Below are 25551 nucleotides of genomic sequence, written 5' to 3' on the forward strand. Positions count from 1 at the left end.
GAAAAGGAAAAACTGAATACATCTTTTAATATTTACTAATGACTGGCCTTGTTTCATTCTTTCTCCATTTCATGGTCTTCTCTTTCACTGTATTAACGTGTCTCCGGTGGCTGTTGCTCACTGGGGAAACTTTTAATCGGGCACAGCCCCCCCATTGAATGTGCGAGAGTCTAATGAGCCCCAAGGCTGCAGGTAAAGACGCACACACAAACACACACACACAAACACACCGAGAGAGCATTCCAGAGATTTTCCAGAAGACTATTTGATAACTTTATAACATTTTTACAAGATAAGTTTATCATGAAGACTTTTCTTAATAAAACCATCAGGCAAGAAAAACAAGAGCATCAGGTATTTCAGTAAATGTCTGATAAATAATTGTTGGATGTGTCAACAAATCTTGCAGAATGCTGATTGTTTCAAATTTCCAATGCCGGCAGTCAATGTTGGTTTCTTTTACTCATGTTCTTGTTTGATCTCTATCCTCGACCAAACTTTCATCATTTTGTTTTTGCCATTCTCCCATAGATAGTGACATTAGATCAGAAAATGCTAGCATGTGTTGCTCTGGAGGAAACGGCCCCAACAATGTATAATTTTATGTAATTTGAAGGATTCAACACAAATATTTCCTCCAACATTAATGACAATATATATTGTTTGTTACAAGTGTTTCGTGATGTGTTGGACCAATGTCAGTGCCTCCCAAAACAAATAATCTAGAAATAGTGGTAGAGAGAGAGCGAGAGAGAGAGAGAGAGAGAGAGAGAGAGAGAGGAGGATAGGAGGGTTGTTGAGCAGGTTTGAGGTACCACCCTCAAAGTGTGTGACTCTTTGAATGTTTAACACAGTTGAATAAATGCAGGTACATAAGGAGGAAAAAACAGCGCCGAGGACATAGCTGTTTGCAAGCAGGAGAGACGAGTTGAAAGAATCCGGAGAAAATCATCATGTCCCTCCTTCCCGAGATCCTCAGTCGTCACAAGATGGTCAGGAAGCACTATCTGTCCCTCCAGAAGGGTGAAGAGTGCCAGGTCACATATGTTTGGGTCAATGAGGATCGACAAAATCTACAGTCTAAAACCAGGACTCTTTACAATGAGCCAGCAGGAATCAGAGGTACAGTATAGAAGAAATCACTATAGTTATTTTCAAAGATCTTTATGTTGAATTATTAACGTCTGGCACAGTTTGTAAATATGGTGCCTGATACGTGTCTGTTATACAACAAGGTGTTACCTTTTTCTTACAGATATACCAGAATGGTACACGACCTCGGCTGATCATACCGAAGTCACTTTGGTCCCGGTCCGAATGTTTCGAGATCCTTTCACTCTGGACCCTGATAAACTGGTGCTGTGTGAACTGGTAAACAGCAAACACATCTCCAAAGGTCAGATATGACAAATCACATCATAAAATGAAGCTGAAAGTTTTGTTTGCTGCCCTTGTTGAGTTTGAGCCTTGTGTTTTGCTTTTTCAACAAAGTGAATCATCGGCGTTCACAGTGTGTTACCGTAATGGACGAGGTGAAACAGTTTCAGCCCTGGTTTGGAATGGAGCAGGAGTACATTCTTTTTGGTTTGGACGGAAAGCAGCTTGGTTGGTCCCCTGAGGGAAACCAGCTCCAAAGAGGTATTGTGAGGACAGACTTGTTTAACCTAGAAAAACAGGTTATTCTGCTGAAATATAACACGTAATATAAGCATTAAAAATTTAAATTATCATCATGATCTTCACAAAATGTTGTTTTGTTTTGGTTTTACCCTCAGCGTGTAGTAATGCCGTGGGTGCTACCAAACTGTGTGGAAGAGACATATCTATGTGTCACTGCAGAGCCTGCCTGTATGCTGGTGTAAAGATCTTTGGCTCCAATGCAGAAGACCTATGGTCCCAGGTATGAACAGGTTGTCTGATAGGTTTTAAACTACTTTATTACCAAATTCACTAAAAATATCAACATTAATTTGTTAGAACCTATTTTACCAGGCTAATTTGTGTGCGTAAAAGACGCTAGAATAGCCTCAACATCCCGGCTATTGTAGCTCAGAGCTGAGAGCTGAATGCTCTTCAACCTAAATAAACATATGCCAATACATGCAAATAGAGAAAAGCAAGATTTGACAGCACATGCACGGCAAGTACAAAATGTGCTCCAAATACTCACAGCACAACCAAATTATTATTGGCTAATGTGTCCCAGTCATGTTCACTACTTTTTAGTGTATCCTGGAAACACTTCTGTTGTGACGTTTTCTTTTTTTGTCTGATCAGTGGGAGTTTCAGGTTGGCACTTGCGAGGGGATTGAAATGGGGGATCATCTGTGGATGGCCCGTTACATTCTGCACCGAGTCTGTGAAGACTTTGAGGTTGTTGCCTCCTTGGACGTTAAGCCCATTAAGGAAAGCCTTCAATCATCAGGCTGTCACATCAACTTCAGCACCAAGGAGATGAGGAGTGAAGGGGGACTTCAGTAAGTTTACACACACACACACACACACACACACACACACACACACACACACACACACACACACACACACTGAAAACATACTCTTACCGTCACCATAAATATTAACTGTTAACTTTATGCCTTATCCATAACCTATAACAAAACCTAACCATATAACTCAAAATCAAACATTTTACATTATGGGAACTTTCTCTTGTCCTCATAATGAAAATAATGAGTGTGTAGTCAGATTTTGGCACCAACGACATGAGTAATACCTGGACAACACATTATCTAACGCACACATCTATTCTTAGATGCCTTATGGCCATTTAGAGATAGATGCATGAATAAAACATGTTCTCTGGGATGTTACAGGTACATTGAGGAAGCGATCAGAAATCTGAGCAAGCGTCATTCTCAGCACCTCATTGTCTACGATGCACATGGTGGTTTGGACAACAAACACCGCCTCACCGGTAAGGGCTGTACCTCCAGCTTCCATCACTTCTCTACAGCCGTAGCCTGTCGTAACGTTAGTGTTCGCATCCCTGGCCATGTCAGTCGCATGGGCTGTGGGTACCTTGAGGACAGACGTCCTGCTGCCAACTGCGACCCATACCTCGTGATGAGAACCCTGGTGGAAACCTGTCTGCTGGGAGCCACTGACGAAGATGATGAGGAGGTCTAGGAGACCCTGGCTTCCTGAAAGAGGAGAAAATGCAGTCAAGGCTCAATAGAGTGCATTAATGTATGACACACTTTGTGTGCGTGTTTAAGTGCTGTTATGAAATTTTAAAGAAACCTGAAACATTTGCAAGTTCATGTGGAGAAACTCTGATTTTCTGTGATTTTCTCATATAACTCTTGGCACAAAACCAAATGTAATTCCCAAATTGTCAAATTCCATTAAATCAAACATATTATGGATCAGTGCAAGAACTAAAAGGAAATTTTACCCTCCATTTCCACTGAAAACGTTAACAGAAAACACATGTATTATCTGTATTAGACTCCGGTGATATCATGTTTGTTCTAATTAGATGCCACAGTGTTCTGTTCAGTTGTTTCCAGACGAGCAGTGTGTGTGTGTGTGGGCGCTGTGTATTGGGCCTGTAACCTACATAGAACATCCATCAGCTGTAGGTGTCCACAACTGTATGTAATAATTGTCACTATACCAAAGATGATTAATAAAACAGAGGTCAAATAATTTTTTTTAAAAATGTGTCTCGTATACAGGAGTTGCTTGTAGGTTAGCGTGTGAGAACATTCCATTACTTAAAGACTTGACTGGAGTGGAGTTCAGAGAGAAATCTGCGAGGGTCCTTTCTCTGAGGGAAAAGGAAAAAGTGAATACATCTATTAATATTTACTAATGACTGGCCTTGTTTCATTCTTTCTCCATTTCATGGTCTTCTCTTTCACTGCATTAACATGTCTCCGGTGGCTGTTGCTCACTGGGGAAACTTTTAATCGGGCACAGCCCCCCCATTGAATATGTGAGAGTCTAATGAGCCCCAAGGCTGCAGGTAAAGACGCACACACACAAACGCACACACACACAAACACACCGAGAGAGCATTCCAGAGACTATTTGATAACTTTATAACATTTTTACAAGATAAGTTTATCATGAAGACTTTTCTTAATAAAACCATCAGGCAAGAAAAACAAGAGCATCAGGTATTTCAGTAAATGTCTGATAAATAATTGTTGGATGTGTCAACAAATCTTGCAGAATGCTGATTGTTTCAAATTTCCAATGCCGGCAGTCAATGTTGGTTTCTTTTACTCATGTTCTTGTTTGATCTCTATCCTCGACCAAACTTTCATCATTTTGTTTTTGCCATTCTCCCATAGATAGTGACATTAGATCAGAAAATGCTAGCATGTGTTGCTCTGGAGGAAACGGCCCCAACAATGTATATAATTTTATGTAATTTGAAGGATTCAAACACAAATATTTCCTCCAACATTAATGACAATATATATTGTTTGTTACAAGTGTTTCGTGATGTGTTGGACCAATGTCAGTGCCTCCCAAAACAAATAATCACAAATATGAAAACTATGCACCACTTGGTTTTATTGAAAGATTATGTTCTGGGTTAAAACTACCACAATAATAACAGGAAAGTTAGATAAAAAACAAAAATCCTGTGTCTACCCATCCATTCACCCACCTGTTTATAACTAAACCACACAACATTTGATTCATTGTATAATTTCGAAAACACTGATTTAAGAAACCATGACTTGACTGAACAAAGTCTTTCTTGAACATAATTGCAGGTATGTTAATAGATGAGAAAGTTTAAAACAGGTAACTGGTGTTAATGTTGTGCAAGACAGGTGTAAACATTAGCCAAAGGATTTGTTTTACCTCCCACATACTGTCTTTTCCTCTTTGATCCAGTTAGTGGAGTCTTTTTCTCTCTGTAATCCTCTCTGGTCTCTTAGGGGACATCAGATCAGGTCGTCTCTTTGTTCCCTGCCGTAATCCTGGTTCTCCAGGGGGGACGTCCCTGCTCTCAGAGTTATTACACATGTATGAAGAACATTTTACCCAGATTTAGTTCTCTTATGTAAATTATCAAATCCTTCATATCCTTTATGTGTAAGAACCCCCAGAGCAAGTCTGAGAGACTGTGTATGTGGGTGTGTGTGTGTGTGTGTGTGTGTGTGTGTGTGTGTGTGTGTGTGTGTGTGTGTGTGTGTGCACGTGTGTGTTCAAGTCAATGAATTGCTTCTTGCAGAAAAATGAATTAGGTCAGACATGAGCAGGAAAGCAAAAGGAGAGAGAGAGGGAGAGGAAGAAAGATGGAGAGATGGAGAGAGTGAGACAGTGTGAACTATAAAGCAGAATTCAAAGAGGACAGAGGGTACATGAGGTTTCAAGATAGAAATATGGAGACTTTTTTTGGGGGTGGGGGGGGTCATGGGAATACCAGTTCATATAAAGGCTACAGTGAAATCTAAAATAAGACAAAATTGAACCCCTTCAAACCCACTGTCTGTTTAATGGTATCAATATTTAAACACATGTTAATGTAATAAACTAAAATGTTAGTGTTCATTTTAATGTTGTCTTTAAATGTGAGTTTACCTACATGCATATTAGTATTATAGTAAAGCTAATATAAGAAGTATATTACCATAGAAATAACATCGATAGTCATTTCCTTGATCATTTTGGTATTTTTATATAACAGATTCTTTGTCAAATAATATATTGTATGTTTATACATATTTATCTTTATGAGCACATACATAGATAAAACAAAGATGTTTGTAATGTTCATAACAGTCTGTTGTGACGTAAACATCATTTGATGACTTGAAACATGATTTTTGCTTCAGCCTAATTTCTACAAACAAAGACAAAGCTGAGATGGAAAAAAAGTGGTAAAGAACAACAAAAAAAGGCCACAGTTAATTATGCAAATATTTTTTAATAAGAAGTGAATACTTCCATCACATGTGGCCACATGTGGTCAGTGCAGCGGGAGCATGCACAGCTGCTGGTTGTCATTTGTGAGAAGCAGAAGAATCATTAGAAAACCTGCCAGGCTAGACCCCACGCTCACAGTGACCTCTAGAAATAGATCAGAGTGGTAGAGAGAGAGAGAGAGAGAGAGAGAGAGAGAGAGAGAGAGAGAGAAGAAGTTGTCATGGTTTGTGATTTACAGGTCAGAAAACAATCCTGATAAATTAAAGACGAATCACACACACAAAAACCTGCATCTGTTGTTTTTATTCCACTCCTCAGTTTTATTCCACTCCTCAGTCTGATTCAGATTTTAAAACTGTGGTATATATAAAATCGTATATAATTTAGATTTATATAACAATAATTGTCACTAAATATACATATATATATATGTATGAAACGAATCCCATATCCTTTTTATGTGTTCACCATCTGATGTATAGAAAATGAGTATTTGCCTGAGATTAATTCAATTACACCTCACTTCTTTCTCAGCCGCTGACACTCTGCTTCATTATCAGTGAGACGTCAACTGGAAGAAGAACAACAAACAATGAAAGTGAAGTAAAACACAGCACAACAAAACTATACATCCATCCATCCATCCATTGTCTTCCACTGTTGGGCCTTTGGGAGGTATGTGCTCCTCTGAATTCTACTTTAAAACCTTTTTCGGTCTTTGTCTTCAGTTTGTCCTTAGGGAATATTTCTGGACCACTTAGTGTGACAAAAAAGCCAAAAGTGAGAAGTGTGAGGTAAATATTGTGTTTAATAAACAAACATCAGTCAGGGAACTGACATTAGTCTGGGGATGGAGAAGAGAGGGAATATAAAGCACAATGCACATGTGTAGAGGTGGAGGGGGGACATATTTATCTGTTACACAAGGTGCCCCCCCGCACAGTAGGGGCAGGAGGTTCTATATAACATACAGATCAGGATCCAAGTCTACGGTACAAAAACTTAGCAGCAACATGTTAACATCGGAGACCAAGGGGCTAACAAAGTAGTTTCATTTAGAAAAAGTCACAGTTTTCTTAAAGCATAAATTTGTTAAAAAGGTAAAAACAGTTCTAAGAATCCTCTAAGGGTCAATGCTACGCACAAGATCTGTGTGTGAAATACATAGGTAGGGAAATTATCTATACATTTATACTCTAATATAAAGACCTTCTGGCAATGGCACAGTACAAACTCTCAGGAAACGCGACAAAAATATACAATGTCTTCACGTCACATTTGCAGATTAAAATGTAACTAAGGTCTCTGGCAAGCACAATAGTTTCAGCGATCAAAAAAACAAACAAAAAAAAACACAACTTCTCTTCAACCAAAATAAAGGACACCATCTTGTTAGTTCAGCTATCTTGACAGATTATGTCTTTTTAATACAAAAATAAGGACAAATATAAATTAATATATATTAAAAGAATCAGATTGATACATGGGGGATCTACTGAATAGGTACAGGTATTTATGATACAATAAATACTTGTCATTCATGACTGGAGCGGGGCGGTAAACAGAGTAGTATATTTAACCTGGCAAGAAACGTGTGTGACTCTTCTATGGGTGAGGACATATGCATGTGTGTGTGTGTTTGTGTTTGTGTGTTGTTCAGTAGCTGTATAAAATACCACAAGCTTGAGCACGGCTGTGTGCAGGGTCGTGCACACAGTCTCAGAGGGTTCAGGAGGCCTGTTATGGGAGACTGTTGTGGTGGTTTCTTGTGTTGGTGGTGGTGGTGGTGGTGGGGGGGGGGTTATCGCCGTCCGCCCTCTCCCGTGCCGCAACGCAGCTCCTCTCAGTGGTGAGTCTGTGGTACTACCGATAAAGGTTAACTCCTAAAACACACGACTCACAGACAGGAAGCAGGAAGTCTACAGGAAGCGGTCGGCCGCCAGTGACCGGTCAGTCCTCCGGGGGGGAGGGGCAGTGTGGCACATCATCGGAGTCATTGTGACCAAACGAAAAGAGGAAGGTGTCAGGAAAAAGTCAATGCTTGTGGGGTTTTTTTTGTCTTTTTCTCCACTTCATAATAAAAAATAAGTCTGTTTTTGTACTTTACAATACAATTCAACATCCCCACCGAGGAAGCATCAATCATCAGTCCAGCACTGACAAGAAAAGAAACCTTTTTTTTTTTTCTCTTGTTCTTTTTTATTACTTTTTTCAGGGTTTTTAAAAAAAAAAACAGGGTTGGTGGGGGGAGGACTGTAGAGGCTGGAAGAATCGGGAGACGGGGGTCAAGTAAGGCGGGCAGGAACACAGAACATATCTGGCGAGGAGGAAATCTGCCATGGGTATCGTCTCTTTTTTTCCTTTCTTTCTTTTTTTTTACGAGGGGCACTTTGTACAGCCGCACTTGACCACTTTCTCCACTTCCTGGACAAAAGACGAGCCGTCAGTGCACTGGAAGGTGTATTTCCTGCGTTTGCTGCGGAGGGGGGTGCAGCAGGTGCCTTGTCCTTCTGCTCCCCCCGTGCAGCTGCCCCGACACTCTAGACGGGAGACCTTCTCCTGGGTTTGGCACGCCGCGTAGCCTTGCTGTCTCTGGTAGACATCTCGGATCCGTTCCCCTCGGCAGGCCACCTCTGCAGGGATGAGCAAACAGGAAGGTTACAAGTTATCCACACTTTTAAGGACATGGTGACAAAGGGGATTTTGGAGAGGAATAATTGGTTGAGTTGGCAAATGTACGTCTGAACTTCCTTCCTCTGACACAAAGAAGTGCACATCTGCTTCCCTGAGCTTTTCTATAGTCACCTTTGCCTATGTTTTCATCTCTGTTCATTTTCTTTGTTGGTTTGTCGACACAAAAACTATCTAATGGATTACCACGGACATGGATGGAAGCATGCAATCTGGTGCAGATCCAGATCAGGGGTGCCTTCATCGATTCTGTTTTTCCAGGGAATAATTAATGGATCTTGATGTAAAAAAATCTGGCATGTTAAGAGGACTGATATCTATGAGTGTGTGAGATTTGATTCCTCTTGAATGAATTTAAGAACTGTGGGGCCATGGCGGAGGTATGAGCTTTTTATATATACAGTCTATGGAATGAGCTCAACTAAGTGCCCTACTAGTTACCATCTGGGACCGTCTCCATGCAGAGGATAAAACAAAGGCTAACGGGGATAGGGGACACCATGACTCAAACACACTGAATAAATATCTCTCTACAAACCAGCACATTATCATGGAATGATGTGTTATCTAGATAGTTAGCCAGTATAAGAAAATGTCAATGACCAATTAGGTAAAAGATGTTTCGTGTTCCATGGCAAGATTTCTTAATAATAATACAAATAATTAAAAATAAGATATAATGACAGTGCACAATTCAAAAGAAATACTTTAGCCACATGTTGCATGAGGTGAAGACAAGCTGAAGCAGAGGTGAGTGAGTAGAAGTATTTTGAGTTGCATTCGAGACGAGCCGAGAGAAAATAAATCATAAAAAAAGAGACAGACAGTAAAATGTGACCAGGCCGTCTCACCTGTGTGACCCCCCGTGTGGGGTTAAGAGGAGGCTCAGGAGATGCTGAGTTGAAAAAGCAACAGGGTTCGAGGAGTTAATGCAGAAACACAAAACACTGTTAGACACACACACACACACACTGCTGAGAGAGTTTAAAGGTTATATATGTGTGATTTTAAACAGAGAGCAAGAACGTTGTCCTGTGCAGAGGAGGAAGTCGAACTCCCTCTACGTGTTGTAGCTGGTGTTGTAGTGGATGTGCATTGTTGTGCATGTGAGTCCCTCCCAGTGAAACTGTTGGCCCTCCTCATGGTTATAAAGCTAGATGGCAGAGTGAGGTGTGAAGAAGTGTTCACCTTTAAGCTTATTTTCAGATTTTTCTCCACCATAAAAAACATGTTTTTGACTTAAAGGTCTCAGAGAAAGAAAGAAAGAGATCTATTGCTACATCTAGTGGCAGTAATATTGTATATATAACCTTTAGATGGCAGATAGCAAGTAGAGCAGAAGCAGAAAATGTTATTTTAAGAGAAACATGCTCTAGATTCAAAAGCTTGAGGAGCATTAGATATTATTTTGAATATCTAATCTACACGCAGACACGCCGAACATACCACATGCATCCATATTTTTCTCACCTCTGTCGCACGCCTCTCCTGTGTATCCACTGTTACACTCGCAGTATGCTTTACCCAGGCCTGACACCCGGCATTTGCCGTGTTTGCAGCGAGACAGACTGCAGGGATTAGCAGGGTCCTGGTCCTGCTCATCGCAGAGGACGCCGGCAAAACCAGGCTGGCAGCGGCAGGAGTACGAGTAGGAGTTGATTGGAAGGCACGTGCCATGGATACACCTGGAGAGCACAAGTTAAATTTAAAATCCTATAACACTGGAACTGCACTCATTCTGTCCTTAAAATCAAACAAACACATATCAACTCACTTATTGCCGTCACAGGGGTTGTTAACTTGCTGGTCACATAGTGCTCCCGTCCAGCCCGGGTGGCACGTGCAGGTGAAGCCTCGGTGACCTGTGGCGTGGCAGTCACCCTGGGGACAGGCACCTCTCTGGCACGGCTGGCAGCCTGGCTCCACTCCTTGGCCCAGCCACTGACTGGTGGTGCTCTGTGCTGTCCCAGAGCCTGGAGCCCCTGGCCCAAACCCAGCCCCCAGGTCTTGGAGCTTCCCGTTTATGTACAGGTTACGAAGGCAGCCGTGGAAGCTGGTGCCGTTGCGTCCACCTGAGCTGTGCTGCAGGGCCGACAGACCCCCCGAGGCAGACGCACGCTCCGGCATCCCTGGTGGAAGAAAAGAGTGATTGGAGAGACGAATTGAGTAGAGCAATTAAAATCTGTTCCATTCCATTCCATTATTATGATATATTTATCACACATTACCAACAGTGTGAATCAGGGAAATATTTAGAAAAATCCATTAAAAATATTCCTGTTATGTTAAAACAAAACCTCACAAAGCAAATGATGTGCACATAGTATTATTTTTTTTAAACAGATTTTCTCGATGAATAAATAAATGAATATGTAGCAATGAGCTCCAGTCCTGTCTGTGATCTGCAGAAAGGCAGTGAAGTGTATTTATCTTGAATCATTCACACAGACACACAGACACACTCACACACACACACTGTGCTTGGGTCCTTACCTCCCAGGTAAAGTGGAGAGTCTATGTTGAGCGTGGATTGTTTGCTGATGGAGTTGATGGATTTGGGCGTCCCACCGTCGATGGACAGAGACAGAGTCTGGTCTGATGCTACTAATTCCACCGCATGAAAACTGCCATCATTCACTGTCTCCACACTGAGAGAGAGAGAGAGAGAGAGAGAGAGAGAGAGAGAGAGAGAGAGAGAGAGAGAGAGAGAGAGAGAGATTCAGTCTCATCCATCATGTGAACGCGGAATCCATGACTGTGTTGTTGTCGGACATATCTGCTGGTATTAGTACGTACCTGTATATAGCAGAAGGAGGGTAGGACCCGGTGTCGTAGCTGACCCGCAGGCGTCCCCTGTACAGCTCCATGGCAATGTGGTCATTGTCCCCTTTGTACAATAACACGCCGCTGTCCTCATCTGTGGCGATCTGAAAACACGGCAGGATATAAATTACCTTTTTAACAATGGTAGAAGAAGTGAAAACAGATTCTGAAAACATTCATCACCTTTAAATTTGTAGTAGAATGACATTTAAATACTCACCTAAAGAACAAGTACCTCAGAGCTGTACTTCATTACAATTTCAGTACAATGCTACAAAGTGTTAGACTGATTAAGTGCTCACCTGAAGGCTGATGTTGGTCTGTGGTGAGAGGAGACTGGAGGGAAGCTGCAGGTAGGATTCGCGGTTAACAAAGTTGACACTGACGAGCGTCTCGCAGCTCTCGCCCTCATAGCCCTGGAGACACTGGCAGCGGGGGTCGGTTTCCACGACGACGCACTGCGCCCCGTTCAGACACTCGTGGTTATCGCAGGGGCTGGTGCGGGGAAGGACCATCGGGGGAGAGAACTCACAGAATAACCCGCTGCAACAAACAAAAACACACTAAGTAAAAATACAAATGATGAACCTGCAGAGCAAACTGTTCAAAACACTAACCCTACCCTGTAAACCCTAACCCTAACCCTAACCCTAACCCAAAGATCTCCTTATAAGCCCTTGACCCTAACCCTAACCCTAACCTACCAAGGTCGTAGAAACTCGTAGATGGTACCAATAGATCGGGCATGCCCGCATTAGTGGGGGTAGAGCCTACTCCCAAGTCTCTACGACATTCACCAACCCTAACCCTAACCCTAATCTCAACCCTAACCCTAACCCTAATTGCAACCCTAACCCTAATTGCAACCCTAACCCTAGTCTCGGGAGTAGGCTCTACCCCCAGTAATGCGGGCATGCCCGAACTATTGGTACCATCTACGAGTTTCTACGACCTTGGTAAATTAGGGTTAGGGTTGAGATTAGGGTTAGGGGGTTAGGGTTGGTGAATGTCGTAAAGACTTGGGAGTAGGCTCTACCCCCAGTAATGTGGGCATGCCCGAACTATTGGTACCAAGTTAGGGTTAGGGTTGAGATTAGGGTTAGGTTTAGGGTCGAGACTTCGAGAAAATTTTAATTAAACTAGTATTCTGTGTCTTTGTAAATATGTTGTCTTTATTTCTGTTTCATCAACATAAATTCATTTTCAACTTGGGTTATTAAAAACTGCTTTTTTCAGTATTGTCAAACATCTGAGTTGAGAAAGATTTTCTATCTACTTGTTTCCTATTTTACATTTCACTGTCATCTCTTTGTATAAAAACATACCTCTCTTACCCCAAGTTAGAGATGGATAATAAAGTGTTCATTGCAGTAACTGACAATAAACACAAGGGGGAGACCGTCCAGCACCACAGCAATGTCTCATTTAACTTTCTGCCATAAAAAGAATCTAAATGGAAACATATTCCCTGACAAAGCTACTAGAATCTGTTAGAGAGAATTAAAAGTAGGTATCATTGAGTCAGTCATGCAACATAATTAACATGCAGTAAACACGTCTATTACAGATACTGTTGATGAGGAGGGAGAACTTTGATATGATTGAGTAAGTGTGAGTTGAGATGGTCCCCTCACCTGTAGCCCTCTGGACAGACGCAGGTGTATCCGTTGACGGCATCAATGCACTGACCTCCGTTCTGACACTTGTTCTCTTCACAGTCGTCAAAGTCCAGCTCACAATTCTCACCTACGTAGCCCGGAGTACACTCACACCTACAGTTCACACAAACAGAGAGAAATGTTGTTGGTATTGATCTATATTCCGCAGTCTATCTATCTATCTATCTATCTATCTATCTATCTATCTATCTATCTATCTATCTATCTATCTATCTATCTATCTATCTATCTATCTATCTATCTTTCCGTCTATCCAGATATATAAATAGACATTATGTTTCAAAAGGCCTGATTGCCTGATGAACACACACACACACACACACACACACACACACACACACACACACACACACACACACACACACACACACACACACACATTAATGTCTCCATGTCTTCAGAGGACAATATATTGACTCACATTTATTTACCCAAACCTAAATCACTGCTTGCCTAACCCTTATTTTATTTAAATCTAATCTTAACCCTCCCCCCTTCTTAAAGTCTTTCCCTTACTGATTTATGTTAGTGCTTGCTTTTAGCCCCCAAAGTTTGGCCCCCACAGTGTGAGTGTTTTCCCCCATACACAGTATATAAAGATAGACGATGCAGCTCCACTTCCTCCTACTATCTAGAAATGAAGCCAAAATATTCTGGGTACTTCACTCCATCAACTCTCCAATTGAACAGATGTCTTCATGCCGTCTTCATGAGTGTGTGTGTGTGTGTGTGTGTGTGTGTGTGTGTGTGTGTGTGTGTGTGTGTGTGTGTGTGTGTGTGTGTGTGCGTAGACCACTTACTTGTATCCCTGTGGGATCAAAATGCACTTTGAGTCGTGCTGACACGGGTTCAGCTCCGGAGCACAGAAATCCAGTTTCTCTTCACACAGCTCGCCTAGGAACACACACAAAGTGCAGAGACACATAAACAAATCATCCAGACACCTTTTCATTACTGTGCATACCATCAGCATTAATGAGTGAAATTATAATATAAAACATCTCAATGTTTCCCAACTCCCTCAGTGTGTTTCTGCTTAGTGCTGTATGTGTCTGTACTGCTTGTACAGCAATGTTTGTGTGTGTGTGTGTGTGTGTGTGTGTGTGTGTGTGTGTGTGTGTGTGTGTGTGTGTGTGTGTGTGTGTGTGTGTGTGTGTGTGTGTGCTGTATGGGTGTGGACTGTGATGATGAATGACTCTCTTGTGGCCAGAACCAACACAGCGGTCTGATAAATGATCCCATCTCTGGGAATGTCATAGTCCTGACGATAGTCCCGAGTGTATCGTGATGCTGCTGAAACTCTGAACTCCAAATGAAGCACTGATGAGGCACCGGGGAACAAACCAAAACTCCTGACAGTACGAGTCGACTCAGCAAATAATTACGTGATCGATGGGAACCTATGAGCAGACGATGAGAGATGTGTTTTCATGTTTATGCTCCAGAGCTCCTATCTCAGTGGTAACTGTGCTACCTTATTCAGATTAGACTTAATAAAGTCTAATCCTAACATACTTTGTAATTAAACAGTAGGCATCTTCATTCACCCAGTTTATTGAATTTAGAAATGTTGACTGCACATTTAAATGGCTTTAATAAAGACATAACTGCTGCCATTAAGAGAACTGATGACTGTGACTGCTTGTTTCTCAGTCCACAACAAACAAGTTCAAATTTGTCACGTGCATGAGCAACACTGTTGTAATGTATGACATGTTAATTCACTGCCCCTGTCCGTTTGTTTGTTGATTTGTTTGTTTGTTTGTAAGCAAGATTACATAAAAAACAACAGGAGCGGATCCTGGAATTTTTCTTTCCACTTTCATTATCATTATAGGGAATTTTATTTTTCAATCAGGGAATAATTCAGAGTTCACATGTACAGAACTAATATCTGTGAGTGTATGAAAGGTGCAGATCGATTGGAATAAACGGGGCTGTGGGGCCTTGGCGGATGTCAATGCTCTTCTAGTTGTGCCATTCTAGTTGGTTTGTTTGTAAACAGGATTATTATAAAGACATTTTCACAAAACATGCTGGAGGGATCTAGGATTTTTTTAGTTTCTTTAAGTATGTGTTATGACAAATAAATCATTAAGGTTATTAGACCACATTGTTTTTACCTCCGCCACGGAGGTTATATTATAGGTTTTTGTCTGTCAGCTGGATTATGCAAAAAATGCTTAACCGATTTTCTTGAAACTAGGTGGAAGGATGGGACATGGCCGAAGGAAGAATCCATTAAATTTTGGCTCAAATTGGAACAGAGGGGCAGTTCAACAAATGTTTCAGTCACCTCTTTAAAATTGCATTTCTCCTTTTTTAAACCAACTTCCCAGGGAATAATGAATGGATCCTCTCATTTTTCTTAACATATTTTGAGCACTGATACTTAGTGTCTGTAATTTGGTGCAGCTTGATTGAATTTAAGGGGACTGTTGGGTTGAGTGCCATTTTAGTTTATTTTATATTGCAAATTCAATCTTAGTTAAAAATGTTCGTCATTTGGGGCTGAGCTCCAAAAACAGGCTGTGGAAACTGGAAATTACTGAGACAACACGTCGCTGGTTTGTTTTTCTTCATGAGACAATAACAAGAATATAAAATATCATCAGTCTTCTCCTCTTACCAAATTGTTTACCTGGAACATACCAAACCATTTAGTATGGTAGTGACATGTGTACATAAAGCAGCAAGCAGAATAACCACAGATATCTGAGAGCATGAAAACTCAGCGCTCCCTCTGAACATCAAGGACATGCACAGCTAACATGGAGCGTGACTGCATACAGTAGGTTAACTCTGTGGTGGTGTCAAATTTCTTAAGAAGCGTGGATAAAGCACAGGAAATGAGGGAAGGAAGGAAACCAAGGAAGGAAGGAAAGAAGGAGAGAGAGGGACAGGAGGGACAGAGAGAAGAACAGACTAACCTCTCTCCACCTCATTGGTAGCAGCTGCAACCACAAAAAACACACACACACACACACACACACACGAAGATAGATGATAGAAAGCAGAGCGAGACAGGAAAAAAACACAAGACAGCGAGACACAGAGAGACAGAGAGAGAGAGAACACCGCCACAAAGGTTAGCTGTCAGAGATGATTAGCACAGTGCAAAAGCAGACAAACAAGTAGCAACAGGCCAGTGTTAGTCAGAAAACATATGATCCATCTGGAAAAAGGTCTTCTCTATCTGTGTATGTACGATTCACTGGACATAACAGAGCTGCAGAGTCAGAGTACAGGTGCCTGGAAGTACAAGTTCCATTCATTGTTCTATAGAGAATGTTAAGTAACGCAGAGTAAGGGCACTTCTATGGCTTAGATCGATCGGCATGAAACAAAAAAAAATTATGTTTGCCTTCGAAAATATCTTAAAATGCTTCTGGGCCTTGATGGTGAACATGACGTCTTGGAGTTTCCAAGGCGATGTCTTAGATATTTCAGATTTCTTTTTAGGAGGTCAAGTGGGCTTGAATTACTGGATACTGTACAAATGACGATAACATTATAAATGTATAAATAAACCTTTTAAAAATTGAATGAATAAATAAATATGACTGTACATGTAATTTGCTCATTCAAAAAGTAGATCTTAAGTGAATCAACTCATGTTCAAATTTTGGGGGACAATTTAGGATTTACTCAGTGACTACAGAGCCTCTTTTTTCTCAACGACTCTGACTAATCATTTTGAATTTGCTACACCCAGATTACCAGCTCTTACTGGCTTCATCTCCATGGCAACAGTGGCTGGCATTGTTGTAATTTTATTTCATTTATACTTTTTTTTACTGAGCATTTCATCTTTTAATTTCTTCGGTATGAGACTGCGCTCTGCAAATAATCTTGACTCGACTATTTAGACCCATCAGCCAACCAACATGACAAAATTAAGATGACATTCTGCAGGGTGGTTGTATGTTGCACCCATGTTTCTGTGTGAAGTCACGTTGAGGATATTGTTTGAAGGAACAAATGAAACAAGACTATGGGACAAGGAAAAACACTTCTAGTACTGGTTACGCCTCCCACTTCATAACTCTAGATGTGTTACCTGTGTATTCTGGGGAGCACATGCACGTGTAGTTGTTGATTCCATCAACACAGGTGGAGTTGTTCTCACAGTCGTTGTCTTCACAGTCATCGATGTTGATCTCGCATGCGTCACCTTCGAAGCCCTCCGGACACACACACCTGTAATTACGCAGTGACACACACAGACAACGGACAAATCAAATGCATGCAGAGCGACATACAGAACACTGCATTATTCTGTTAACGGGAACGTGTCTCAACTCTGTAATTTCCACTCAGGTTTATGACTCTACACTATGCACGCGCACTGAGGCCCCTGAGACACTTTGAGTGTCACACACAAAGAGTGGTATATTTATCGCACGCAGAGAGTGGTATATTATGAGTCTAATAAAGAGCTCTTATGCGGCACACACTCAAGAAGATTAATATCTCATTATATAGTCAACGGCAGCTCGTCACCATGAATATTTCACCCTACAAACCAGAGAAGGGAAAGAAAATGTATTTCAATGGAAATACAGAAAATACAGATAAAAACTGAAAAGAAAAAAGTAACAGAAGAGACGGAGAGAGAGAAACACGAGGAGCTGGGATGTTGGACCCATCTAAATGTCTGTGTGGGAGGTAGAAATCTGCTCGGAGAGAGCAGACAGGCATTAGCTTCCCTCCAGTCAGAACTAAGCAGCCTAATGAAGAGAAAGTGATTCTCACAGCAGGAGGAGAAAGACTGAGACGAAACTGGTCCAATGAGCAAATTACCTCCTGTAAATTCATCCCCATCTGTCATTAGAGGGGCAGCAGAAGGTCCACATGTCATCTGCTACATATGTCTGCTACTGTGTTCTCCAGTGCTTCAGGTTTATTGATATTGATACCTGCTCTCTCATGTGTTTTACATGATTCACCATATCGCCTACATATATTCATGCTCATGTCTTAGTCCATTCCCCCAGTTTGTACTTGTGATTTTCTGCTGTCAGGTTTCTCAGGCTTTAGAAACCTCTCTCTTCCCTCCACGTGGAGATACTCTTTGACACAATCCATGTAATGGTAACAATAAAAACCTAACAAGGTTTCTCACCAAAAGTTACTCTCTTCTCCTTCCTTCAGATGGCAGGTTCCACCATTCTGGCAGGGGTTCCCAATGCAGGCGTGAATGGGCTCCTCACAGTTTTGGCCCTACGTACAAACACAAACACACAAACACACAAACACACAAACACACAAACACACACCTTTTAGTGCTTCTAAAGTGCTTTTAACAAACAATAGCTTCTTATAATAAATGCCAAGTATGTGCCTCGTTTGTGTTTTAGTTTGCACTGTGTATGGTTTTGAAATGCCAAAAAGGGTCCTATACACAGATTGGTGTAAAAAGCAGGTGGACGTCACACGGAACACCTGCAGATTACCAGTGTTTAAAGAAGCTTTGTCCTCATGATTGGGAAAGACGGTTGAGCAACTTTCCATTTCCATCCAGTGTGTGTACCTTAAATCCGTAGGGGCAGGTGCAGCGGTAATAGTGCACAGGGTCATTGGAGCAGGTGCCGTCGTTCTTGCAGGGGTTGGACAGGCAGGGCTCACACTTGGCCTGGATACTCATGTCTACTGGACCTGTGTGATGGAAACACACCAACCCACACACACACAAACAGAGAAACCTCAGGCTTGATATACTTTGACGAATCAGAACAGACAGGTTCGCGTATATACTGAGACGACTGCACATTTTCAAGGACCTGCTTAAACACCATAAAGGCAACTTTTGGATAAGAACAATTGTTGATTTGTGTTGTTTTTTGACATTTCAATTTGAATTATATAATACTGCAGGGTATATGGTGAAAAATGTAGTTTGATTAATTGGTTAATATTAGAAAATGAAAAGGAGGAAAACTTTACATTATTGCAATATAATATTATACTATAATATATTATTACCTTTACTTTAATATGAGGCGAGATAATGCTTTGTGGGTGTCAGAAGAAATAGTTATAGAGAAAAAGAACACATTGTCTATAGCAGGACCTTGACATGTACAGAAGACAGACATATCCCTGGGTCTGGTTACAAAACATCAACATTTAACGGTCGGGACACACAATGCCGGTGAGAACACGAGGGCTGAAAAGGGAAGAAGAGAGTGGCTCAGTCTGATCAGGGTTTAAAAAAGGAGGAACACCGGGCGGGAACCGTCAGGGGAGACTGAGGAGGAAGTACTGGGATATGAGTGGCTACTTTACCTGGCACCAGAAAACCACAAGGCCCCGGGACTTCTACCGTGTGTCAGTTAGATTAGGTCAAAAATAGGTTTTAGTCATGTGTTCATGGTTAATGTGACATAATAAGGTAAAAAGTTAGTAGCAGTGTGTAACAGCCAAGAGCATGCTTACAAGCACTTCATATGAATTTAATTCAATTTATTGCTGTTCAAATTGCCATTTGTTTATTTCCTTTGAAAACCAGGTATTTCCATATTTGACAATCTTTAGTGAGTGTTTTTTTCCATGTGTAGGTTAATTATCATATTTCTTAAACTATGAAAAACCTTAGAAAACGTCAGTAAATCATTTGAAAATACACATATACAAATACACATTAGAGCAAGATGATTACATTTTTCCATGAATATGTTGGTAATACATGGTTTTCATTGGACAGTGGTAATTTGTAAATGGCAGCTGGTGGTCTCCTCTCGGAGTCCTTATCAAATGTTGGCAAAGCATGTAAGTGAATGCTTTTGTTTTTGGACAAATAATAAAATGCATATTTACATTTCACGTGAAAGTGCGTCTCAGTATGTTGGCACCTGCATTTGCTCCTGTGTCATTTCACTTCTATGTGCATGTGACAGCCTGTGTTTACCTGTGCAGGTGAACTTCTTGGACGGCGTGGTGAGCAGCAGTTTGTCGGTCATGTCTCCGGGCCCGGCACAGCGGGCGATGCCAGGCTCCTTGTAGCCGCTCTTCACCCAGTCTGACAGCCACTGCATGTGGCAGTCACAGTACAGAGGGTTGGCACCCAGAGCCCTGTCAGCCACAGCAGAGTGAGGACAATGTTCAGACATATTAACAGACTACACAGGGAAAATCTGCATGAGTCACTGTTTCTTTTCAGATCAACTGAGCTGGAGAACTGAGCCAAAAAGAAGAGAAAATGTGTCTAAATACTCACAGACTGAGCTACACATCACTGATGAGTTAAATGTGAAACTGGGGTTTATTTCCACAACAAATAGCTGTGATTGTAATGACGGGGATCATCGGTCTCATGCTGACACTAGTGTTGTGTTTCTCACACTTTAAACACGTCACAGAAACTGTGTTACTTCCCTGTCAAGTGAATGTTAGTGCTAGACTTAAATTACACAGTACACAATTACAAAGTTTGAGCAGATGCTCTATATATTCTTGCTCTAAGTCTAAGATGAGTTTGTTCTTCTTTTTAAGGTAAACTAGAATTACCACCCTACAGTTCTATGCCTCCGCCAACAGTGCAGTTTTTTTTCCAGACTCATATGAGACCACCATGACCTTTGATCACTGAAATCGGAATCAGATCATATTTGATTCTGTTTAAACTAAACTAAACTAAAATTCTCGATAGGCAGGCTTAAGATATCATGTTCAAGAGGCCAGACGCATGTTTTGGGATTTTGTGACTGTTACCTTTGACCTTTGACCCCCCAAATCGAACCACTTAATCCGTGAGTCTAAGTGAACATGTGTGCCAAATTTGCAAGGATTCTCTTGAGGCGTTCTTAAGAAAACACGTTCACGAGACAAAGAGGGCTTTCGCAAGGTCACAGTGACCTTTGACCTTTGACCAACAAATTCTGATCAGTTCACCTTTGAGTCAAAGTGAACGGTTTTTTAAACTAAATTCGAAGAAATTCGCACAGGGTGAAAACATAAGGCCTCTGGTCACTGGTTAACGCCGGCGTGGAGGAACATAATTTGTTTGCGTTTTGTCACTAAAGTCACACTGATTCATTCATTCTCCACTTTGATTGGCTGCTTCATTAGCTAGTTGGCTACTAATAACCAGTCACATTCATGCAGGTGTATTGAGCTGCTCTCAGTTTCACTGCTGAATCTTTTGTCCACCATGTTCTCTGGCGAACAGTTACACTTTATCTTTCTTGTATGTACTTATTATGGGGGACTACAGCTCTCTCAGCAGAATCATCAGTGTGTCACAGTCCATTAATGTTTTGCCCTGAGTTACTCATTACCCTTTGCCATTTTCACAAACTGCCCTCTCATTTCAGATACCCCCCCAGCTGCCCTGCAGTAACCTCAGCGTTTCCTGGTCACCTGATTCTCCACCTGTCGGTTTGAGCTGTGACAAATTGCTGCTTGGATTCTGTCAGAACTTCCCCAAAGAGCCGAATCTAACTGTAGGACCATTTGTGATAAACCGACAGTTCCTTCATGTAAGTGTCTCTAACTGAACTTATTACTTAAAGTGGTCAAGAAGGAAGTTAGAGACAATTGCAGGCTTGAAAGGGACATTAAAGTAACAGACTCATTTTCTGTCGTGTGCAGTTTAGATCATCTGAAAAACAGACAAAAAGCAGAAGCCTGTCGCAGGCTCTATCCATGGTGCTGATCCTGGTGAGCGACCCCCCCCCGGCAGACACAACTATTCCCTCACCGTGTTCCCACCAGCAGGCAACACTTGTGCGCCCCCATATAGCAAATGTCCCCTCTCACACTGCTTATAAATAGGTAATACTTGTTTATTGTATGAAACATCTTTTAGGTGTTAATTTCCTTGGTTTAGCATTACCTTCATCAAGGAGGTTATGTTTCTGTCTGTTTCTGTTGGTTAGTGGATGTGCTTTGGGTCAGAGAAGAGCCCATTCAATGTTGGTACAAATATTTCATGGATCTTGATGAGAATGTGATGTGTAGTGGACTGATAATGATTTATTTGTATTCATAAGGACACTTTTAGGCTCTGGTGCAGATATGTACTCTTCTGAGTGCCCCTCTAGTTTTGGACCATGTCTCCCATGTTATACTGTTTGTTGCTTATCTGAATATTGTTCAAAGGCTTCAGTCTCTGCACTGGATTCTTCTCTGCTGATGTGTGGGTGTTTCGTGCTGTAAACCCATTTTTGCAGAACAATCAATTTAGGAAATTTTCTCCAAAATCCCTAAATCTATTATTTAGAAAAGACTGTTTTGCTGTTGCAGCCGCGAATGACTGGGAAATTGCACAGAAGAGGAGGCTACCCTTTCCTAATATATACCAACACCACAGTTTAATTTCAAAAGCAAATTGCCAATGCTATAGACAAAAGAGAGGCATAAACAGGATCCAGGTGTAAACTGCTCTAAGTGAAGGGGACAGAGAGAGGGAGCGGGTTTAGACGATCAGCTACATTCTTTTGTTTGATGAGTTTACAAACAAGCATCACTGAACAGATATTTCCATTTCAGATGATGAGAAAAACTCTCGTGATATTGTTTTGCAATGCTGTGGCACGTAGAGAGGTAGACACTCAAATCAGAGACAGACATGAAGAGTGATGAGAGTGGTTTTACATTACTCACAAGTGGGAGAGCGATGACAGGTCTTTGAAAGCTCCCTCTGGTATCAGTGATATGTCGTTACCATGGAGAGACCTACGTCGAGGCAAGAGGATGAAGAGGAAATGAAGAGAGATCAGAAAAAATAGAAGATAGCCTGGATGTTAAAAGTCTGGATCGTTTGTTTAGCATCAGTCAGTACGATGGTCGGGACGGATACTCACAGCAGACGTAGAGACTTGAGTCCATCGAACGCTCTCACTGGGATACACCGCAGACGGTTGTAGCTGAGGATTCTTTACATACAGAACAAGCATGTTGGCATGGAGACAAATGCAGAAATCCCTTTTCACGATATCTTTAAACGCAGCAAGGTATTTCATATCACAGCTTTATGACTTCACTGAGCAATGCAGTCGAGCAAACAGACACACAATTCATCACACTTGCTGGAACAAATGCATTTATCCATTCAGAAGCACACACACACAAGCACACACACACACACACACACACACACACACACACACACACACACACACACACACACACACACACACACACACACACATACACACACACACACACAGCAAACATATCCATCTCTTATAAGCACAAACCAAATCCTCTTGCGCAGGCGTTATTTTTTAGCCCCAGTCACCAAAATTTTGGTCCTTTGGTAAAACTAAAATTATGGAAGAAGTCCTGGTTACCTCAACCATGTTTACGTCTGCATTTGTTTTTTTGTCTGTTTACTTAGCAGAACTAAACAAAAGCTTAAGGACAGATTAGCACAAATCTTGCTGGAAGGATGTGGTGTGGGTCAGGAGGGAACCCGTTACATTTTAGTGTGAATCCAGGATTTGTTTTTCACTTTCTCATCATTGTGAAAAAGGCTGTTTTTCAATAATAATTTTTCATAATTCATGGATCTTGATGATCACTCTACTGAGTGCCATTCTACTTCAATTCATTATTTGATTGAGGGCATCTTTGTTTTGTGCATTAGTGAATTACACACACTATGACAATCACAGACACACGCACGCACGCACGCACGCACGCACACACACACACACACACACACACACACACACACACACACACACACGCACACACACACACACACGCGCACACACTTTGCAAAGGGACTGATAAAGCCAAACTCACAGGGTAAGCAGCTCGGACATGTTACTGAGGCTGTGGTTGGACAATGTGCTGATCTGGTTGTTACTCAAGTCACTGAAAAGGAAACAATAATAGATACATAAAACACACATGCGTAAACAAACGCACACACATACAGAGAGCATGTGCAGTGCTGCATTTTCTTTAGTCCAATATCACACCCACATCAGGGCCAAACCAGGTCCAATCGAAAGTGATAGAGCACAGACTCTGACAGTTAGTGTCAGTCTTCGTAAAAGCAGAGAGCAGGAAACACAGGCCAAGTCACGGTCTTCATTATAACTGTGTAATTCTGGACGTGTGAGTGTGTGATGTCTGTCCTCTGTGGGTGAGACTTACATCAGCGTTAGGTGTTTGTATTCGGAGAGCTCCGCAGGAACCTGAGTGAAGTGGTTCCCATCCAGGTACCTGAGAGACAGAGGGTGAGAGAGAGGAGGGCACGGAGCGAGAGGTGGTGTGGAAAACAGAGGAGAAATAAAGAAAGAGGAGGATTGGAAAAAGAGAGAGAGAGAGAGACAGAGAGAGAGAGAGAGAGAGAGAGAGAGAGAGAGAGAGAGAGAGAGAGAGAGAGAGAGAGAGAGAGAGGGAGAGAGAGAGAGAGAGAGAGAGAGGGAGAGAGAGAAAATGAGACGGGAGAAAATGAAGTTATTTAACCGTGTGGGAAATTCCTCATCTCCAGCAGTGTGAGCAGTCATTACGGCGCGAGCCATAATAAACACTGGAGTTTAATATCCCCACTGGCATCCTAATACAGTACAGCCACACATGCACGCACACACACATACACACACACCACACACACACACACACACACACACGCACTTATATCTCTGTGGGGACATAACGCATTCCCTTGCCACTTACTCTAACCTTTAAGATACAATATGAAACATTTCTTCATTAAAATGTCTAAAAATAACTTGACCTATGTTATATATTTTGCTGACTTGTGTACTGACATTATCCAAAATGTTTCCAACAATGTATAAACACCCAATTTTATTCAAGGTAACGGGATGTTTCATTTTGGTCGCCGCTTAATTGACATATCAGCTTTTTGGCTTTGTCCATCTCTGCTGTAACTTCTGGGGTAACTGACGTATGATGTATGAAAAACAGTCTGCCAGCCAGTGATGGATCACGATTAATCATCACCATTTCCTGTAAAACTTTAATATGTGACCTCATCCGTTAACATGATTTGTGCCTGAGCTTCATCAGGGAGATTTTTAAATGTAATGGTGGGGAAGACAACAACACCCATGATCCCACGCTGCCTCACGATGTCATAAATCGAAATCGTTTAATATTGTTTTGATTGAGGGACCCCTAGTGGCCGTATATACTGCCTGTATAACCATTACAACTAATTGCCTAACCACAAACGCAAACCCTTACAATTCTAACCTTAACCCTGAAATCAAGTGTTGACCCTCAAACGGCCCATTGACGTTGTGAGAACCGACCAATCTGTCCTCGCTCTGTATGGTTTGATAGTCACAAAGATAGATATACAAGTACACACACAAATACACACATACCTACATGCATGAATGAGATCCTATTTCCTTCCCTGTGTGACATTTCTTTAATAATCCTGCGCATTAATTAAGTAATCACATTCCCCACAGAAGACAGTGAAACACCACCAGCAGTGAGACACATTGTTTTCACAGGA

General features: G+C 41.6%; 2 protein-coding genes across 6 annotated transcripts in view; one reads left to right on the forward strand and one right to left on the reverse strand.

Moving 5' to 3' along the window:
• The first annotated feature begins 786 nt into the window (after nucleotides 1-786).
• LOC117760221 (glutamine synthetase-like) lies at nucleotides 787-3289 on the forward strand. Its single transcript, XM_034583081.1, has 6 exons — nucleotides 787-1122; nucleotides 1256-1396; nucleotides 1492-1638; nucleotides 1776-1900; nucleotides 2278-2477; nucleotides 2835-3289. Exons 1-6 carry the CDS (start codon nucleotides 954-956, stop codon nucleotides 3145-3147), a joined length of 1095 nt encoding a protein of 364 aa, XP_034438972.1. The 5' UTR covers nucleotides 787-953; the 3' UTR covers nucleotides 3148-3289.
• Nucleotides 3290-6700: 3411 nt separating this feature from the next.
• slit2 (slit homolog 2 (Drosophila)) overlaps nucleotides 6701-25551 on the reverse strand; it is an 89164-nt gene continuing 70313 nt past the window's right edge. For 3 of the 5 annotated variants that reach the window (XM_034583015.1, XM_034583024.1, XM_034583008.1), the window contains 16 exons: nucleotides 24213-24281; nucleotides 23856-23927; nucleotides 22910-22981; nucleotides 22710-22781; nucleotides 20014-20177; nucleotides 18637-18761; nucleotides 18229-18326; nucleotides 17164-17303; nucleotides 13904-13997; nucleotides 13059-13196; nucleotides 11727-11967; nucleotides 11398-11528; nucleotides 11095-11249; nucleotides 10376-10730; nucleotides 10072-10286; nucleotides 6701-8543 (listed from right to left, as the gene is read on the reverse strand). In XM_034583015.1, coding sequence (XP_034438906.1) covers nucleotides 8287-8543; nucleotides 10072-10286; nucleotides 10376-10730; nucleotides 11095-11249; nucleotides 11398-11528; nucleotides 11727-11967; nucleotides 13059-13196; nucleotides 13904-13997; nucleotides 17164-17303; nucleotides 18229-18326; nucleotides 18637-18761; nucleotides 20014-20177; nucleotides 22710-22781; nucleotides 22910-22981; nucleotides 23856-23927; nucleotides 24213-24281 — 2398 coding nt within the window. In that variant the 3' untranslated portion in view covers nucleotides 6701-8286. Of the gene's footprint in view, nucleotides 8544-9452; nucleotides 9497-10071; nucleotides 10287-10375; nucleotides 10731-11094; nucleotides 11250-11397; nucleotides 11529-11726; nucleotides 11968-13058; nucleotides 13197-13903; nucleotides 13998-17163; nucleotides 17304-18228; nucleotides 18327-18636; nucleotides 18762-20013; nucleotides 20178-22709; nucleotides 22782-22909; nucleotides 22982-23855; nucleotides 23928-24212; nucleotides 24282-25551 lie in introns of all 5 variants that reach the window. The other 2 variants (XM_034583043.1, XM_034583033.1) reach the window with 2 other exon arrangements.

This window comes from Hippoglossus hippoglossus, chromosome 1, assembly GCF_009819705.1.
Source record: "Hippoglossus hippoglossus isolate fHipHip1 chromosome 1, fHipHip1.pri, whole genome shotgun sequence".
NCBI classification, from domain to species: Eukaryota; Metazoa; Chordata; class Actinopteri; order Pleuronectiformes; family Pleuronectidae; genus Hippoglossus; species Hippoglossus hippoglossus.